Consider the following 21,925-nt stretch of genomic DNA (forward strand, 5'->3'; position numbering starts at 1 on the left):
ATAGCCCTATATCTATGTTTTCTCTGCAATCTCCAAATCCCTTCTTTCCTATCTCTCTTCTAACATTTAGTAGTTAGGGGTGTAGTGTCATCTGTTTTAGATTATGGAGCATCCAGATGTTATGTAAATAAAATGAGGTGACAGCTATGAGCTGATTCATGTGCGTATCTCCTGACAATGGGCTTGATTGTCTGAAAATACTTGAGAAAATATTCAAATGAGCTTCAATAAAGTAGATTTTTGTCATTATGCACTTTTATATTTGGTTAATGTTATTAATTGAATTAATTACTTATTAAATGACAAACATCATAATTAAAATATCTGTTGATTTCATTTTCAGTACCAGAAGAAGCACCTCAAATTATTAATTGTACATACATAAAGGATATTGATGCTACCTATGTTGCTTGGAATCCTGTCCCAGAAAGTTCAGTTCGTGGAAATTTCAAAGGTTATAAGGTATATTAAGTATTAATGATAGTAAATTAGTTTTTCTATTAGCTGTAAATGTACAGAAATTGAATAGCTTTAATTAATTATTAAGATGCTAATTAGTATATATGAAAAGTGCTAGAGGTAGTCTTGTATACATAACAAAGACCAATAGTAACAACTTTAAACATTTATCAATTTAATTTAAAACTTACATATTTAATCAAAATTGTCTCCGCCAACATTAATACACTTTTTTTGTTGCAATAGAAATGCATTAATGCCAATTCGCTACAGATCATGAGAATGAGAAGCCAAAAAGTCATTAAAGGTACTTTTGATTGTATCCTCTTCCTTGACAAAAACTGTCCAAATGTATATATATAAAAAAAAAGTGAGTCTGTTGGCAAAATGTCCAGAGAGTAAGGTGGATGGAGAAGAATTTCATTTGACTACTTTTATTTTTGTGTTAAATAATTAAAGAACTATAGACCTCCAAATGATGCTCTTTATCTCTCTCAATGAGTTCGTGTGGTACCACTTGATGAGCTTCTTGACTTCCCCTAATATGTGTGATGTTCACGTGAAATGTACATAGACTGACAAAGGAAATGTGACAAGATAATACTTTATTTTGTGGATTTGAACAAGTTCTTTATGGATTCCAACTCAGAAATCAACAATTACAACTTGGCTTCTAATAATGATTTAATAAGCTTTTAGTGGAATGTCTGACAACTGATGTTCTGACAAACAGTGCTACATCAGCATTTGCAGACTAATTTTGTCAAAATAATACAAATGAATAGTAAAAATGATGTCAATAACATAACCATGGAAATGGCTATATTGCTTCATCAGAGCTCACCGTATTCATAACCCAATGAGTGTGATGCGCATCAGTCACTGTACTGATGAACTTGTTGGTGAATATTGGAACACATTGCAGTTCAGTTCACTGATGCCTTGTTCAATGCATGCTGGAATATATCCATTCTTGGGCTGCAATTTTCAAAAATTGCAATTTTCAAAAATTGCAGACCTATAAATTCCTGCTGGCATCCATCTGTCCTACCTTAATCTTGAGAACAGAATTAATAGATGAAAGTCAAGATCAGATAAGGAAAGCTTAGGTGAGGAAGGTACTGATTAACTGTATATGAACTACCAGTTTGTACCAAAAGTCATTAGTTGAATTCAAAAATGTTCTCCTGAACATAATTAGATAGATGACCTGCATGACTCTATTGTTAACAGGAAAATTATGATGTACAGGGGCAAGACAGTACTAAAATTGAGAGCATTGCAGAGCCCACTCTAGGAGTGGACAACCCGGACATTTGTCCAGGGCAGCAAATCTAAAGGGCGTCATTTTGGTTGTGAATGTGACAAAATATAAGTTAAATACTTAATTAATCGAAATTTATATTTGTTGATTTTTTTCTGTGGCTAAAATTACCATGCAATTTATATTTCGTATTTATTACTTTTGCCTAAAACTAAGAAAATATTTGCATTCTTTAATTCTGAAAAAACAACCATAAAAGAGGACTTTTGGGCAAAAAGGAAAGCATAAGCAACAATATTAAATTTTGTCCCAAACCTTAGGGTGCGACTATACGACGTGAGCAAGCGACTTTTCTGAGAGAGCGAGAATATGTGGTGAGAAGAGGTGATGACATTTCTCGCTGTTTTTGTTTCTTGCTTTCGTTTATACGACCACACANCTGGTATCAGCATCTCTGAAACGACAACTCTTTTAGGATTTTCTCACCCAATAGTATTTCAGGTGTATAGAGAGTGGCAGTTGAGAAAAAAAAACTTCAAGCAATAAGGACAATTCTGGTCAAAAAAGGCTGGTGAATGATAGGTGAGAGATGATTAGTGCATAAGAAGGATAACAACGAAAGCATAAGCAACAATATTAAATTTTGTCCCAAACCTTAGGGTGCGACTATACGACGTGAGCAAGCGACTTTTCTGAGAGAGCGAGAATATGTGGTGAGAAGAGGTGATGACATTTCTCGCTGTTTTTGTTTCTTGCTTTCGTTTATACGACCACACAGATGCGAGTGAATGAGAGAAAGTGGCATGGAGTTGATGAGTTACATGTTCCCGTCAAACTTGTTGAGTAGAAGCCTGACAAATAAAACACAAAATGGTTCGACATCGACACTTATTACTAGCAAAAGAAAAGTTGTTACTATTAGGATTACTTCATGAAGAAGTAAAAAGAAAATGAAGATACAGTGTTCATTCCCTCTGGAAACAGTGAAAGGCTAAAGGACATTATCATAATTTAGTAAGAAAACAGATTGCAATTCCTGTGATCAGGAAGACGCTTATCCCATATTTCTAGATGTAAATAAACATTATTAATCAATTTTTTTTAATGGCTGGTCCGCCATCTTGCTCGCTGGAAGAAGCCATTTTGTACTCCTTTACGAAGGTGCATGCGCACTGTTCAGTGAGAACTGGCAAGACGCAAGAAATATCAAACACTGTCAGATATGTGTGAGAACCAGAAATTCGCTGTAGCCAGCGAGATTTCTCACTTCTCGCTTGTGCATGGTTTTCTTTTGCGAGAACTATATCGCTCGCTACTAAATTTGCGTCTGCATAGTCACACCCTTATACCCCGTTCGCACACAATCCACGACTCACTTCGATCTCGATTTACCCACAATCTGGATTGTGACTGTCGCCAGTGGAACGTCGTGCTTCGCACAGATAACTCGCTTGAGAAGAACCCGGCTATTACACGCGATGATAAAATTGACATAACTACGCGGTAAGTCACGAACACCAACAAACAAAATGGAAGTTTTGGTTAGAAATAAATACTTTTTCTTGCCGTATATCTAATAATAAACAGATGTCATTGTCTCTCCAGATGTCTTTTTTATTTTTCTGTCGATAACCGGACACGTGTTCAGCAGCCATCTTGTATTTTCTCGCGCACGTGTGATTGTGGGATCTCTCTTATAACTGGATCTAGTTTCGAGAACTCTCTCCAGTCGATTGCGATTTAGCCTCGTTTCAGTCTAGATTGAAACGGTCGAGAGCGTTCGCACCGCGGAACTCTCTCCGACTTAAGCCACAATCTAGATCGAAATGCTCGGTGCGAACGGGGTATTAGTGTCACCTTAAGAATACTGCCGATTATATCAATAACTGTAGCTAGTGGGGGAAAGGAGTTTCTCTAAATAAAAATTAATTAAAAACTTTTTACGTTCCACTACCATGCAAAATCATCTTAATAGTTTGGCCATTTTGGCGATTGCGCATGAAACTGCTGATCAAGTAAACTTAAAAGAGTTAATAAAAAAGTTTGCAGAACTAAAAGTGAGAAAAAGTTTCTTTTGATTTTAGTATACTTGATGTACTTTTGTTTAGTTTTTATAGGATATAAGTTTTTTTTGTTTGATTGTACAATAATACATTTTTGTAATATCATTAAAAATGCATCTAGTTAACAATTTGTAACTAGGTACAGGTGTATTTTAATTTTTACTGTTTTGTACTTCTTGATTGTTAACTTTATATTACATGTTTCTCTCTAAATAAAATTTAAGGGGCAGCAATTTGTCTTTTTGTCCGGGGCAACATAAATGCTTGAGCAGGTGCTGGAGCATTGTGACAAAAAAATTGCAGCCCAGCATGTGACAATGACACAATAAATAATTACTCTTTTTTGTTTAAATATTTGCTACATAATTTACTCTATAGAAATATGTAATATTTCACACACACTGAAAGAAAAGTAAAAATTATACATGTTTCTAATTTGCAAAATAAAAGTCAATTTGTGTACCATATTGTAAATTTGATTTTACTCCAGAATTTCCTCAACACTCTTTATATCCACCGGTCTAATTACCAAAACTCAGCCATAAGTCCTGCTGTTGTACAGCTTATGAGCAAGCCTTTTCTATCTAAAATATTTTCTGTAAATTGAAAATATGACTTATGAATAATCAGATGACCTAAGTTGGAAATGTTAAAGTCCATCTTAGTAGATTTTCTTCTGTCTAGTAACAATTCTGTTAAGCACAAAAAGGTTGGTTGTTACCTCACTGTTGAATAGACCTTCAAACTGAAAGGTTGTTAGCTAGTCTCCTAGCTTTATTTCCACTAACTTGTCTACCAATTCCTTGCTGTTCTTCACTATTCCTCCATAATTCCACAGCTTTTTACTAAAGAAGTTTTCCAGCTTTCTACCCAAAAGTGGGTGAGTAGCACTCTTCCACTATTGATTTTGCAATCTGTTGATCCTTTATACATTTGTACTTATTCAGATAACCAGGTTTTAAGCAGTGCAGGCTCGAGGCAAAACTGATTTTTGTCACCCCTATTTTCAGAATGGTTGCCAATAAAAAACACTCCTCCTATATAAACTATTTATAAACAAATGTAATGAACATTTATTGTATATGGCTTATAATTTTAATTTATGTTCTTCTTCGTTTAAACATTTCAACCACTCATTTGCCACCCCTATTACTTTGCTGTTTGAGGTAGTTGCCACATCACCTCACTCATCAAGCCAGCGCTATGTCAAAGAATTCACATTATCTGTTTTCTTCAAATAATCTGATGTTTTCTCTCTTGTTAGAATTCTTTTCAGATCTGTTTGAATCATTTCTTGATTCCTCACAATGCATTTCCTTCACATACTTTTTGCAAATTAGAGATACAGAAAAAAGAATGCTGAAAAGATTCCAGAGTAAAATCAATTATATAATAAGATATGATGATGATTTGTTAACAATATTAAAAGAATAACTTTATAATATTGTAAAAAATTATATCTTTGTGGATATCAAAAATTTATTAACATGGAAACAATAAATCTAAAATGAAATGGAATATAATGAAATGTTTTATTTATTTTTTAGATACAAGTTTTGGCATATGTGGGAGATATAAAATATATAAAGGAAGAAATAGTAAGTCATGATCAGAATGAAACTCTACTGAACGTTCTTCATCCAAACACAGAAAATAAAATTGTTGTATTTGTTTTCAATGGAAGATATAATGGACCTCAATCAGAAGCATTCATTGTTGCACCAGAAGGAAGTAAGTCTAAATCAGTGATTCTCAACTGGGGTCCATGTAACATTACTGGGGATCCACAGAAAAAAAATACTGAATTGGGGTTCACGGTGATATTTTAATAGTTTATAGGGTAATTCTACTTCAGAACAGTTGTTTTACTGAGAATTAAATTTCTACAGTATTATCAATTTCTTTATTTACTCATTTCTTGCATAAGAGTTAAAATATAAATTATTTAAAATATTGCATACATATACGACATACACTGAGTGGCCAAAAAATTAGCGTTATCCCTTATTTGAAAGTAAATCAGTCTGACAGTGATGTAGAGTGATGTAACAATGCAGAGTTGCTTATATAAGATATGCTCAGCTTTAAATGACATAGTTATCTTGGAAGTTAATGTCAAAATGGGTAAGACAAAAGATTTAAATGACTTTGAATGAGGAATGATCATTGGTGCAAGAAGAGCTGGTATCAGCATCTCTGAAACGACAACTCTTTTAGGATTTTCTCACCCAATAGTATTTCAGGTGTATAGAGAGTGGCAGTTGAGAAAAAAAAACTTCAAGCAATAAGGACAATTCTGGTCAAAAAAGGCTGGTGAATGATAGGTGAGAGATGATTAGTGCATAAGAAGGATAACAACATGACAAATTACAGCTGAATTCAATGCAGGTGCATCACAAAGCATATCTCAATGCACAACAAAACACACTTTGCAAAGGATGGGCCTTAGCAGCAGGAGACCATCAAGAGTGCTTTTGGTATCACAGAAAAATATGAAAAGCCACCTCACCTGTTATGGACTCAGGAATAATGAAATTGGTCACTTGAGGACTGGAAAAAAGTAGCCTGGTCCGATAAATCTCATTTCCTGCTCCATTATGCAGATGGCAGGATCAGAATATGGCACAAACAGCACAAATTTATGGACCCTCTGCTGCCAAATGACAACTCTTCAGGCTGGTGGCGGTGGAATTATGATGTGGGGAATGTTTTCTTGGAATACACAGGGTTCCTTGATATTTGTGGACAAATCTATGAATAGAACAGCTTACTTCAACATTGTTGTCGATCACATACACTTATTTATGGCTGTAGTGTTCCCTGATGGAGATGATCACTTTCAGCAGGACAATGCACCTTGTCACCATGCTTGATTGGTCTCAAATTGGTTTGAGGAACATCAATCATAGTTTAACCAGCTTCCATGGCCAGCTCAGTCCCTTGACCTCAATCCTACAGAGCATTTGTGGGACGAGGTTGAAAGATCACTTCAAAGCTTGGAAACACACCATCCAATCTGACCCAACTTAGAGCTGCCATTATGTTAGCATGGGTCAACTTTCCTCAGCAATGGTATCAGCAACTTGTTGAGTCCATACCAAGAAGAATATCGGCTGTGATCAACTAAAGGTGGACCAACTCATTATTAGAGGGTGTGTCTAACTTTTTGGCCACTCAGTGTATATATCTTAGTGACAAAGGTCAAAGAGAGATTATAAAGCCGGGATTTGTTTGGAGAATCTTATACCATCAGCGTCATTTTGAACATTTTGCCTCAGTTCCAGATGTTGAAGATTAAGGAGGGAGGCTATAAACCTCCCTCCAGTATAAAGGTAATCAGTTTATTTTAACCTTAACCTTCAGTTCTGTTTAAAACTCCATCTTGACAAGGTAAGACGTATTAAAAGTGCTAGTTCATAAATACTGTAGTTAGTTTTTCTGAAATTCAGAGCTTCAGTATTAAAATATTTTTCCAATTTGAAACAATGTAATGAAAAAACAAATATAAGAAAATAAATGAAATAAATTGGTTTTCTATCAAAATAAAGCATAATCATTTACTACTACTATTATTTTTGATACAATTCCTTTCTTTTTTTATTAGTAAAAAATGTAAGTTTTTTTTTCTGTGCAATGTCTATGGGGGTCCTCAAAAAAATTAAGAGGAAAAGGGATCCACATGTAAAAAAAAGGTTGAGAACCACTGGTCTAAATTATAAATGTTTCTATAATAATTTTTGATATTTATCAGTTATAAAAATAAAAATTTCAGAAATAGTCGTCCTCACTAAACTTACACAAGAAAAAATTTGGTAGTAAAGGGCTTAGTCCCTTTACTACCAAATTTTTTTTAATCAATAAACATGGTCTATGTGATAGAAACTGTCATGAGATTGTGTTATCCTTTTCTTTATTTATGTACTATTAACAGAGGAGACAAAATGAAGGAGAAAAGAGCAAATGATACTAAATACTAGAGGTCATGTTTTAGTTTTACTCCTTTTAGCTGTATAGTTAGTCTTTTTGTAGAATTATTTAAAAGGGTAGGGTTTTGATAAAAGCATTAATTTTACTTTTCCAGCTATTACAAACAACAGCCAGGAAAATATGGCAACCAGTCAAAAAATGACCCCCAAGATTTTTACAGTTTTGGACTCAGAACCTTAAAATGTCAATAAATGCAAAAAGTTTTGGGGATTTTTCTGTGTGTGTGTGTTTATGTGGGGGGTACAATTTTGTTCACCAACTTTGAAGCTTAATAACTCTTAATTAAAATGGCTGGTGATATTTTTATAAATTAAAAATTGAAGAAGCTAAATCATCATCTTTCTGCCATGTTTAATCATCAAAAAACAATAACAGTCTTTCTTCATAGAGACAACCTTTTATTGTCGGTTACGCCTCTGTTGAATTATGCAAAACAGTAAACAGTTCACCGATGATCAGTGGCATGCTGTCCATGGAAACTGTGGAAGCACTGCTTCCCTCGTATTTTCTAAAATATAAATACATATTGTGTGATTATTTTCATATTTTAATGTACTTTGAATTACTTAAAATTAATATTTTATTGCAACCACATTATGTATTTTATTACAAATTTCTATACTACATGTGAAAAACAATGATAAGATCGCTATTGTATATTCGAATATAAATTTATATATGCATATTCTCAATGGAAGCGGCGTATTGTCGAATACAGGATAGCTTCCACTGCAAAAATATTTGAATCGTGTAAAGCAGCCAGATTACAGGCATTTGCACATGTGCTTTCCAGAACACCAACTTCATGCGGTTTAGCACATGGTTGCTACACACCAAAATATCATATAACGATTCCAATGTTTCTATCCAGGGCCGGCACAGCTTCCCTATCATCAAACGTCACTGCACGCCACTGCTGATAAGCTGATGAAAAAATATATACACAATTTTAATTAAAATAGCTGACAGTATTTTATTCAAATTGACTATACTTTGTATATACATACCAAAAGTATAGTGATCTTATATGGTCACTACCAAAATTGTTTTGTTTTTACATGTATATACTTACATACAGGATGTTTCAAGAAACTTCAAATCTCTTTCATAATTCCAGAAATCATAACCTCCAAGGACCCTACTAGTTCTTGATTTATCCCTGATCAAACCTCTGTATAATGAATTCCTTTTGATAAATGTGGAGAATTCTTTATATAGAAAAGCCAAGAAATAAAAATGCACTGGTAGTAAAAAGAAAACGCACCCTAAGATTGCTTTTATGTGATCTGGAAGTTTCCCAGACAGATAAAACTGGGTACTGAAATTTGCCTGGATGAGTAGCAGTGCATTGTAAGGCATGAAACTTTTCACACGTTATGTACTGTACTGTACTGTACATGGTGAAATCTGTCTGTCTTTCTCAGCCTAGATTTCTTCACTCACGGCTCACAGGCATAGTTTGCAACCTAGCATAGCACTGAAGCAAATGCATATCTTTGTGTCATCTGGGTAGCTAGTCATCTTGGTGCTTTCAATTATCTTTTGTGCATGCTACAAGCACTGTTTTGTCAGTTCTATCAGATAATAGACTAGTAAAGCAGTATGGCAATTTTCCTACACATCCATTGCCATGCACTTGCAAAACTGCTCTCTTTCAACCCAGAGAGGAGATAATTTTCACTGTGAGGAGATGTCTGGAAGGTACCTGGATGAAATTCAGATATCATTCGAAAACATATTGGCATCATCTATCTGTATGTCTAGGTTGTGTGAAAGTGGCTTAATGTGTAATGATGTTTTATTCTGCAAATAAACTTGTATGATTTATAGATTTATTTTAATAATCAAACTACTGGATTGGATTGTTTAAAATGTCAAGTGGAAAAAAATCATGCTTTGACTTTGACTCTCATAGACATGACAAAATTTGGAAATAAATGAGATGTAGCATTCCTTTGAAAGAAAAACTATCATGTTGTAAGTAATAAAAACATAACAATTCTTAGGTGTCAGAAAAGAAAATATCATCATGTGAGATATGAGTCAAGGTGTCAGATTTGATTAATGGAGAGTAATCTTTCTTTTGCCCAATCTGGTTGTCTAATTTCACCTGGAAACAGGATAGGAACCAATCAGGTGGAAAGAGAAAATCAGGACCAATCAAACTAAGAATTTTGGGAAGAAATCCTTTAAAAACCCTGAAATTCAAGGAACCCTGAAGTGTGGTTGCTTCTCCCTCACTGAACCTGTTTGTCCTCTGTGTTGGTTTCCCTGTTGTCTCGGACTTCTTCATTTTGTCGAACTACGTCTGACTTCCAGCCAGCCAGTTTGCCTTAAGTTGTCCAATCGCTGTCAAAACTGTGATTGATTGCCATTGGTTAACCAGTGATCTATAGACTGAACTTTAACTTTGTTTCTATCCAAGCGAAATTCTCTTCTGGAATTATGTAGGGAATTTTCCAAATAAATAGCTTGTTATGTAAAAGTGACCTGTCTCAGTGTTGCGGCGGTCGGCAACACTGCGCCTGACCACCGTCCCCAACCCGCGTGACGTCAGAGGTCGAAGTTCACACTTTTCGGGTCGACGTGCTGAGGTCCGGACGCTTGTCTCATACGCTCCGACCTTTGTCTAAGAGATCAGCGTTGTTCTCGACATCTGTACCATAATTGTAATTATCGATAAATAAACTAGCAAATACGAAGTTCGGATCCTTCTTTCGACCTTGGTCAATACAACTCGACGCCACGACGATTCCCTCCGCGGATGCGATCGGATCGAGCTACCTGACTAACATCGACTATTTAGAGGAACCATTTACGGTCCCCTCAGTGTCGACAACAACACTCACATCATGCTTGCACCTCTTGTTTATCTTCACAAGAAGAGGGATCAACATGTGCTTTCTTCCTGTCAGCAATCTTACAATAACAGTTTCAATATTCAGTATTAAATTCAAATTTGGTGTTCTTTTCTATCTAAATTATCATACTTTATTATATGGACATAGTATTCTATGATTTGTGAAAATAATTACAATTGTATGCCTTTTATAATTGTGTTTATCTTGAAGTATGATTTTCACTTCTCATAATTTTTATTAGTACAGTATTTTTATTATTAATTAATGATATTTTTTAATTTAATACATTTAAATTCATTTATTACAGCAGCAGACTCGTGAATTTTCCATTGGAGACTTTAAGAATATAAAATAGATTTAAATGTTTGAGTTGTTAATGTCATTTAAGAATTCATACATTTTCTTTACTTCTTTATATTTGAGTTAGTGTTATTTAATAAAAATATTTATATTCATATATTGCAGCCCCTGGACCAGTTGCTAGTTTTAATGCTGTGCCTTTTGGTTCAAGTGCATTTCATCTATCATGGGAAAAACCATTAGAGCCTAATGGAAATTTAACTGGTTATCAAATATTTTATGAAGAAGGTAAGATGCTTAGTTACATAAATTTAATCTATCTATTTTCAAAATATAATAATTAAACAATTTAAAAATCAGTACTGTATTTCAAAAAAACTGGGTACTTAATTATATAACACTCACCAAATAAACTATCACCAGTTCATAACCAAACAGAAAAATCCTTTCTATGAATGTTTTCATCTATTACACATATAGATGAAAACGTTCGTAGAAAGAAATTTTCTGTTTGGTTATGAACTGGTGATGGTTTATTTGGTGAGTGTTATATAAAAATCAGTATTTGTTATTATCAGCCTTAAGCAACAGCAGACTAAAGGAACATCTATTGATGTTCCTTTAGTCTGCTGTTGCTTAAGGCTGCTGCTTCAATTAAGGTTAACAGATTTGGCAACAGCTTAGAATAAATATGAGTTACAAACTGTTCATTACACAGCAGACTAAATAAACCATTAATAAGAAAAAGCCAGTTGCTGCTCTGGTGACCTATGCTTTAGTTTTAGAAATAGAGGTTAAACTAGATGAAGTGTAACTGATATAACCTGTGGTCATATGCTATAATTTTGTATATATATTTCATTTCCCCCTTCTTTCTCTGCCCTTTGTTCCCTTGTCCTCTCCCTTCTGGAAACTTTTCTCTGTGGGTGGCGACTACCTGATTGGAAGACAAAAGGAGCAATTAGCCTGGAGGCACTAAAAGGAAGCTAGATGGGTTACTTTTGGTGGAGACGTTGAGCTGTGAGGATGTATTTTGTGGATATCGTCAAGTCGATCTCGCCTCGCCAAGAAGAGAGAAAGAACCAGTAGGCCTAAGATAGCAGACACAAGAGAAGAACCCTAGTAGTACTCTAACATGAGAACCCCTCCGGAAGTTTATAGAGAAACCCGAAGAGAAAAGGGAAAGTTCGAACTCTATGGTCATCAGACTTTGTGTTGTCCAGCAGAGAGAAGATCTAAGATACAACTTTGATCATAAGGTTACTAGCTAAGTTGGGTACCCATTCACATTCAGTTCTATTTTATCAAATACTCCTTCTATCCTTCCCTATAGAATAAGTAGTTCCTAGATAATTAGTTATAAGTTTTTCATGTTTAATTTTGTAACGCCGCGTATCTTCAGCCGTTCCTTTGTCGTGAGAATTTGGGGTAATGTTTCTGTCCGAGTTAACATTCTAGACATTTTGTCCAAGGAGTCGTCGGAATCCAAACAAAATTCTGTAAAATTATCGAATACTGGTGAAAAATTAAAAAATTTCCTTTGTCACATTACCTGCAGGTTGTAGTATAAGCACGTGGTGAAAAATGAGTCTAACAAAGAGATATGATGAGACAGAGTTGAAGGAACTGGAGCTGCTAGAAAAATGTAAATCAACTACAAAAGGCTCTCTATATTAATTAGAAGGATGCAGATTCCATCTCAAGAGCCTGGAAAATATACTTTGGATCAATAATCAACCTTTTGGATATTTGCTCATTTCTTGAAGAAACAACCTTAAATTTCATAATTCTAGCACAAATTTAATGAATAGACAAATATTATAAATTTGAAACATTGGGATATTAAGAATTTTTAAATGAGTGTTCTACATAACATTTATAAAAAGTTTAAAACATTATAAATTTCTAATAACATAAAAATGTGTATTTTTAAATACATTTGTATTTTGAAGTCATGATTACAATTTAAGACTTTAGTTGAAGTTCATATCAATGTAGAACATATATATTCATGATCTCCCTGTTTCTGAATTGTCTGAGGGTTATTGTAGAAGGATTTCCAAGTGGTTGATAACTTCTTACAATCTTTTAAATTGAAACATTCTACTTTTTCCGCTTCTTTGAACATTTCTAAAGATTATAAAGAGCCGATCTAGTCATTGTGGAAAGTAAGCCAAATTAGTTTTGCTTGTTCGAAATTTGCTTTAACTCCCAGTTCAGTGACAAAAGAAAAGTAGAATGCTTTATCAGCCACTTGGAAATCTTTCTACAATAACCCTCAGACAATTCAGAAATGGGGAGACCTTAAATTAGTATGTTATTACATTAATATTAATATAAAAAAACACTCCAACCTTGAAATTCTCCCAGCAGATGGATAAAATCCAAAAAAAAACAAATGCTTTTGGTCTACTTCTGAGAAATAAGAACTGTTTCAGGTTATAATTTCCAGAAATGGAATGTACAGAAGAACTCTAGATAAATTCAAATTTAAATCCATTGACCAATCGAATGTGCCGTTTTACAACAACTATATATAGCACATCCCATTGGTCAATCTCTCAATGGTCCTGCAGGTCATACTGTATTTTATATTTGAAATAGTTATTATTAAATAATGAAAATTACAAGAATTGTATGATTCTTTAATAGACTCATTTGTTTTTATTTAGATTTTAAATGGTTTTAAATCAATAGTTTGATATTTTTCAGTTTATGGAACTTTATTGGGTCCAAAAGTTGAGCGAGAACCACCTATTATCTACGAACGTTTTCATCTATTACACATATAGATGAAAACGTTCATAGAAAGAATTTTTCTGTTTGGTTATGAACTGGTGATGGTTTATTTGGTGAGTGTTATATAAAAATCAGTATTTGTTATATAAAAATCAGTATTTCAACAGCAGACTAAAGGAACATCTATTGATGTTCCTTTAGTCTGCTGTTGCTTAAGGCTGCTGCTTCAATTAAGGTTAACAGATTTGGCAACAGCTTAGAATAAATATGAGTTACAAACTGTTCATTACACAGCAGACTAAATAAACCATTAATAAGAAAAAGCCAGTTGCTGCTCTGGTGACCTATGCTTTAGTTTTAGAAATAGAGGTTAAACTAGATGAAGTGTAACTGATATAACCTGTGGTCATATGCTATAATTTTGTATATATATTTCATTTCCCCCTTCTTTCTCTGCCCTTTGTTCCCTTGTCCTCTCCCTTCTGGAAACTTTTCTCTGTGGGTGGCGACTACCTGATTGGAAGACAAAAGGAGCAATTAGCCTGGAGGCACTAAAAGGAAGCTAGATGGGTTACTTTTGGTGGAGACGTTGAGCTGTGAGGATGTATTTTGTGGATATCGTCAAGTCGATCTCGCCTCGCCAAGAAGAGAGAAAGAACCAGTAGGCCTAAGATAGCAGACACAAGAGAAGAACCCTAGTAGTACTCTAACATGAGAACCCCTCCGGAAGTTTATAGAGAAACCCGAAGAGAAAAGGGAAAGTTCGAACTCTATGGTCATCAGACTTTGTGTTGTCCAGCAGAGAGAAGATCTAAGATACAACTTTGATCATAAGGTTACTAGCTAAGTTGGGTACCCATTCACATTCAGTTCTATTTTATCAAATACTCCTTCTATCCTTCCCTATAGAATAAGTAGTTCCTAGATAATTAGTTATAAGTTTTTCATGTTTAATTTTGTAACGCCGCGTATCTTCAGCCGTTCCTTTGTCGTGAGAATTTGGGGTAATGTTTCTGTCCGAGTTAACATTCTAGACATTTTGTCCAAGGAGTCGTCGGAATCCAAACAAAATTCTGTAAAATTATCGAATACTGGTGAAAAATTAAAAAATTTCCTTTGTCACATTACCTGCAGGTTGTAGTATAAGCACGTGGTGAAAAATGAGTCTAACAAAGAGATATGATGAGACAGAGTTGAAGGAACTGGAGCTGCTAGAAAAATGTAAATCAACTACAAAAGGCTCTCTATATTAATTAGAAGGATGCAGATTCCATCTCAAGAGCCTGGAAAATATACTTTGGATCAATAATCAACCTTTTGGATATTTGCTCATTTCTTGAAGAAACAACCTTAAATTTCATAATTCTAGCACAAATTTAATGAATAGACAAATATTATAAATTTGAAACATTGGGATATTAAGAAATTTTAAATGAGTGTTCTACATAACATTTATAAAAAGTTTAAAACATTATAAATTTCTAATAACATAAAAATGTGTATTTTTAAATACATTTGTATTTTGAAGTCATGATTACAATTTAAGACTTTAGTTGAAGTTCATATCAATGTAGAACATATATATTCATGATCTCCCTGTTTCTGAATTGTCTGAGGGTTATTGTAGAAGGATTTCCAAGTGGTTGATAACTTCTTACAATCTTTTAAATTGAAACATTCTACTTTTTCCGCTTCTTTGAACATTTCTAAAGATTATAAAGAGCCGATCTAGTCATTGTGGAAAGTAAGCCAAATTAGTTTTGCTTGTTCGAAATTTGCTTTAACTCCCAGTTCAGTGACAAAAGAAAAGTAGAATGCTTTATCAGCCACTTGGAAATCTTTCTACAATAACCCTCAGACAATTCAGAAATGGGGAGACCTTAAATTAGTATGTTATTACATTAATATTAATATAAAAAAACACTCCAACCTTGAAATTCTCCCAGCAGATGGATAAAATCCAAAAAAAAACAAATGCTTTTGGTCTACTTCTGAGAAATAAGAACTGTTTCAGGTTATAATTTCCAGAAATGGAATGCTGTAGGCTTTAATGTTCAAAAATGGAATGTACAGAAGAACTCTAGATAAATTCAAATTTAAATCCATTGACCAATCGAATGTGCCATTTTACAACAACTGTATATAGCACATCCCATTGGTCAATCTCTCAATGGTCCTGCAGGTCATACTGTATTTTATATTTGAAATAGTTATTATTAATTAATAAAAATTACAAGAATTGTATGATTCTTTAATAGACTCAATTGTTTTTATTTAGATTTTAAATGGTTTTAAATCAATAGTTTGATATTTTTCAGTTTATGGAACTTTATTGGGTCCAAAAGTTGAGCGAGAACCACCTATTACTATACCAACGGAGACAAGAGCAAAACTATTTGGACTCAATCCTGCTACAAGATACAGAATAACTATTTGTGCAACTACTAGAGCAGGTCAAGGAATGCCTTATTTTATTGAAATTGAAACTAATAAAGCATTAGATAAACGTAAGTAAATTAATATTGCAATTATTTCATTTTAGCAAAAAAATCTTCTAGAAAATCATTATATTTAGAATTTAAATTTAAAAATAAGTAACTCCTATATACGACATACTGTAAGTTTCAACTACTTTGTACTGCTGTAAATACAGTACTATAATTAAAAATAAAACCAGGATAATGAATTAAAAGTTTTGCATCTATTTGGAATCATTTAATTTAACACTTCTAGCTCTCCTTTTTTTCGTATCTCCAAGCTTGTTACTATATCTATTTTTGTATGATGTGCCCTACATTAAGTTATGAAAAAAAGACATGGTGACATGAAATTTTAAGATCTATGGAATCAACAGTAATCACAAAATACAATGAATTAATTGAAGATATGGAAAAAATGTCTAATTCTTTGGATAAAAGATCAAATTGACACTATGTGCCATTAAGTCTTGAAAATATTCAGACTAAAGCTATAACGTTATTTGAAGATATTGAAGAGACGAAAGATGAAGCAGCATCACAGATAGAGGAATTTGATTTGATGTCAAAAATCAAAAATGTATGAGATGCAATCAAAAAGAAACCTGACTTAGTCTATAAAGATTTTAATACTTAACTAATTTAAATCTGGTTGCCATCTTCTTTGAAGTAGTCCTTCCCTGCATTTATACAGTGGTCCTTCTGTTTCTGCCCAGCTTCAAATGCTCCCTGGAAATTATTGTTTTGAACATTCTGAAGCACCTGTTGCAATTCAGACTGGATCCCCTTGACTGTATCAAAATGCCATCTCTTGAACTTCAATTTCATTTTGGAGAGCAAAATAGAAGTCACAAGGTGCTAAATCTGGAAAGTAAGAAGGGCAAGGAAAGACTGTCACATTGTTTTTTTTTGCCAAAAATGCTTGTGTTTTGAAGGCTGTTTGTGTGAAAGTGTTGTCATGATGAAGAAGCCAGGTTCAGTTGCACTACAATTTTAGTTTTGTGACAAACATCTGTAATCAATTCAAAATGTTACAGTAAAAGTCTGAATTCATTGCCTGACTGCAAGGAATAAATTCCTAGTATATAATCTCCTTCTGATAGAAAAAATGATCAACATGCTCTTTGTCATATGCCTGACTTGTCTTTCCTTCTTGGGTTTCAGAGATTGTGGTCTTGCTTCTTGTTTAGTTGTTATAGACTTCCCAAAGCATTTCAATTGTCTTTGTGATAGATTTGCAAAGTTTAACAAAGTTTTCAAATTTCAAGTTCATTCTTGAATCATAATACAACACTAACACAATATTACAAAATTGCAAGTAGCAATCATTTTTATTTAAAAAACTCACTTCTATTTGGCAGACTGATGTACAAATGTGTATGGCATTAATCCTTGATGGCAGAAAGACTGTACTTTGTGCTATTGCTGAACTTCAGAAACAAAGTTACAAGCAATATCACTTGATGTCAAGTACATACATTTTAAAGTATTGTTATGTCATTTTTTTTCTGACAAGTCATATCATATCATTTGAAATCATGCACCATTAACGCATGATTTCATATGATATTTTTATTAGAAAATTTTTTTCTCTGTTGTTTATCATTGGGTTGAAGAAATTTTATTTCTTTAGTATAAACTTCTGCACGTTATCCAGTGTCTGAATGTTTTAATTAATGCATTTTCAATCAAGTTTTGTTTGTATATTAAACATAGTTCATTGCATCTTGTGTGCAGTGCTAGATTAAGAGGCAGGCTGACTTAGTACCTGCTTGAGATGCTAAAATGTGGGGGTACCAAAACTAAGGGTGGCTCTAGGGCCTTAGAACCTGCACTCATTTAAGTATAACAAAACTTAGGGATGTGAGGCTCTGGACAGATCCGAACCTCACTGAAATTCATGTTAAAATAATTTATTTTTAAGGACAAAATTATCTCTTTTTTGAGAAAAAAACATAAGTTAGAAATAGTTTTTCTTAATGAAAACAACGTGAATATTTAAGAACTTTTAAATAATAGAACAATGGAAAAATGAAGATCGACTATCTCCAGATGGGAATTGAATTAAACTTTGATTTTGCCCTCGCCCGCGCTCCCGAAAAGTTTTGAATTATTACCAGGTGATGAGGAGAGACCAATCGGAAAGTGGAATCGGAGGAAACCGGATAAAACCTGAGAATTCAAAGATGTGATGGCTTCTTCTCCTGAAAGTTCCAAGTGGCAGATCTATTGTTGTTTGTGTGTCTCGTACCCATTTTTGTCTCCATCTCCCAATCTCAGATCGACATATTTCCATCAATGGAAGTTGACCACATTGTCCTGGAGTCATCGAGATGTCGATGGAATTGGTCATTCGCAAACCAGGGACACACCTTCAAAATGGGATTATGGTGGAAAGGAGAGGAAGACCCAGAAGCCGCTGCCAACATATAACTTCCAAAATTGCGGAAATCTTGTAAGCTTCTTTCGTGTCAAATAAACAGTTTCTTGTAACTGTAGAGTCTGTCTCAGTGCCGATCACCCACATACGACCCTTTGCAACTGCTCGACCCTCTTGACATTTTTGAACCCTATCAGCAATTTTACAGGGATATCAAATGACGTCTGCCCAGGGTGCAAAATTATCTTGGTCTGGCCCTGCTTGTGTGTCTCATATTTCTAACCTTTTGCATTATAAATGTTCTATCCAATCTTTATGAGAACTTTTTCGTTTGCTGTATTTTGTTATACTTTATATCACTTACTCTATTTATTAATTCAGACTTTCAAAATTGAATGGCTTAGGTTTGAAAGGTTACACAAAAAGAAGAATTTAAGAAATACCATATTTAAATTTTTAAACAAAATTCTGATGTTGTATGTTTATATTGATGTATGTTTAATAATAATAAACCAATTTTACTATACTTTTTATCATCAAACATTTCAATTTAAGGATTTTTAAAATTTAAATGTGATATTTCTTAAATTCTTTGTGTGGTTTCTCACCTTTTGCACCCAAGTCATTCAATCGTATTCATTAATTCAAAATGTATTCATTCAGATATTTCAATTTTTATATTTATCCAATGGATTTAATTATTATATAAAATGCAGAATTCAAATAAGTTTGTAGTTATAATCTTGAATAACTTGAAAATGGCTTTTGAAATGATAAAAATATTTGCTTATTAAATGATTTTGCTGGATTAAAAGATTACTTTTGTACAGGGTGTCTATGCTGAGTTTTAGAAATTTATTGTGCAAACACAGTGAGATCTATTGATCGCATGCATGTGCCACAATGTAGATAGGCTCACAAAGTTTCTCTTCTTGCATGCCATTGACTGCATTGACTTGCATTGCTAATCATAAATATACACTTTCTTGCATACCACATTTCATGACTGCTGGATAGATCAGAATGGTCCTGCCAGCTGGCCTCCATGCTTATGTGACATAACCTCTAGATTTTTCTGTGGGATTATGTATATGCCACACACACAGAAGATATGGACATGTTGAAGCAGTGAATGAGGGAAGTTGTTGCAAATGTGATCCCAAACATGCTGACAAACACATGGGAAATTGAGAATTGTTTAATATGCTATGGGTGACGAAAGGTGCATATGTGGAGGTGTACTGGTATGCTGACTAAAACTGTTTATATTTATGCCTCTTTATGCAGCTAACTGCATCTATAAGTTTCACACTATTTTAAAAATAAATTTATAAAACTCGGCATAGACTTTATGGACACCCTGTATTTTTATTATAAGTACCATTAATTAAATTTATTTATTACATTTAATCAAAAAATTTATTAGTAAATTGCTTTGTTTTAAATTAAAATTGTACTTTTATCTTTTATCAGTTTACTTATTAAAGTAGATAGCTGAAATACAAGAATATATTAGGCAAGGTAATTATAATTAGATCACAAATTAAAAAATAAACTTAATTTTTGTAGCTCCTGAAGTACCTGACTTTAAATGGGTTGTTTTATCACATGGAGAAGATAAACCTGGTATAGCTATTACTTGGATACCAGCAGTAGGATGTGATCCAAGAGGTCAATTTTATGTGCAGTATAGGAGGGAAAGTAAATTTATAATTTATTATTGCTAAAATTAATATTTATTTAAATATATTAGGTTATTTATTATTTAATGAATAATTTAAAAACATTATTTTTACAAAATTGAAGATTGTTTTGTTGGAATAAAGCCAAAGCTCATTTGTTGTAATGAGCTTTAAATTGCTATTTTCTTTGTGTTTTCAATTTTTAATTTTTGATCTTACGATGAGAACACAATTCTGAATTTACTGTTTTTGAATTTATTTAAATAAAAAATAATAATGTCATGCTCAAATGTTGTCTACAAATGATGTTATGTACAATAAGCATTATTTTTAGTTACTGCTTTAACTCATGGAATATCCACAAACCACATAGCCCAGTTGAAGGGGTGCAGGCTTGGACTACATGGTTTATACATGATCTTTTAAAAATTTACTAGTTTTGTTCTGTTGTTGCATGTACTGTGATATCTGTAGTATTGTAGTTTATTAGATTCTCCATTAAGGAGTCAGCCCAAGCAAACAGCATGGAACATATCATTCAATTTACGTAGTTGACAATGTTCATCCTTCTCTATCTGGAATAGTGTCTAGGTTGACTTTGATATATATTTTTGAGTTAAGTTCCAGCTTCCAGAATTAGTACTGTCATATATGAAGACGGCATTGTTCAAAGTGGTGATTAATAAGTCAGTTGAAGGAAAGGTGCCATAATCTTCTCATGATTGAATCTGAGAAAGTGTTAGTTTAGTTGACAGTTGGTCAGGAAGTTGACATATTCTGGCTTTTAATGAAATCATATTGTTAAAAGTTATTGCTAGGCTTGGCGAGAAGAAATTTCTTCTTCTCCTTGATTTTTTGTTAATTTTTTATTCTCATTAAAGTTATTATGCTAGAAGTTCAGGGCTTTCTGATTTGCATGAGTATTATGAATGTTTGTTTTGAATAGCCTTGATTGTTTGTTTAAATTAATTGGACCAATTTCATATTATTATTAATTAATTGTCTATAAATACATTGTCATCACTTTATTGCATTGTTAAATATTACAGTATTTTCATATGAAGAACTTTGAAAATATGAAAACATAACGAACTATCAAAACCACCCTCTGTTGCTGAGAAATGTTTTATTAAACAAACACAAACGTTTTCAACCTAATGCAATAGGCCATCTTCAGGTGTAACTGAACTTGAATGCCTTTTCAAATAGGAACATTTTCACAAAGGAACGCTTGAACACACATATTTAAATTTAAATCAGATTGTATTTAAATGTTAATTTATCTGGCCTATTGCATTAGGTTGAAAACATTTGTGTTTGTTTAATAAAACATTTCTTAACAACAGAAGGTGGTTTTGATAGTTCATTATACAGGTAACCCCCGTATAACACGGTAGTTACGTTCCAAAAAATTGCCGTGTTATGCGAATCCGTGTTATACGAAACAAAGAACTAATACGAAAAGGAGGGTTAGGTTCCAAAAATTAAAAAACATGCTATTATATTTTCATAATTAAGATAAATATCTTCATTAAGTAATTCATTTTTTAAGTAATACATATTAATATAAATTAAACAATATTTTCTTCATCATCACTAAAAACACTATTAATTAACCGAGAGTGTTTTCTTTTTGGCAAGTTATCGTTATCCTCTGAGCATTTTTCTGCATTATCTTCAGATCCATGCTTTACCTTTTGCAAAATGTATGTA

At 33.2% G+C, this 21,925-nt stretch overlaps 1 protein-coding gene across 1 annotated transcript in view; it reads left to right on the forward strand.

The window, feature by feature from the left end:
- The window catches only part of LOC111641090 (neuroglian-like), a 68,341-nt gene extending 48,069 nt beyond the window's left edge, over positions 1–20,272 (forward strand). The window contains exons 17-21 of the mRNA XM_023387205.1: positions 344–462; positions 5,334–5,517; positions 11,100–11,222; positions 15,992–16,180; positions 20,100–20,272. Of these exons, the coding sequence (XP_023242973.1) occupies positions 344–462; positions 5,334–5,517; positions 11,100–11,222; positions 15,992–16,180; positions 20,100–20,257 (773 nt within the window). The 3' untranslated portion in view covers positions 20,258–20,272. The remainder of the gene's footprint in view (positions 1–343; positions 463–5,333; positions 5,518–11,099; positions 11,223–15,991; positions 16,181–20,099) is intronic.
- Positions 20,273–21,925: the final 1,653 nt, after the last annotated feature.

The sequence above is a fragment of the Centruroides sculpturatus genome, unplaced genomic scaffold (assembly GCF_000671375.1).
Source record: "Centruroides sculpturatus isolate CEXI.00-Female unplaced genomic scaffold, Cexi_2.0 scaffold1583, whole genome shotgun sequence".
Taxonomy (NCBI): domain Eukaryota; kingdom Metazoa; phylum Arthropoda; class Arachnida; order Scorpiones; family Buthidae; genus Centruroides; species Centruroides sculpturatus.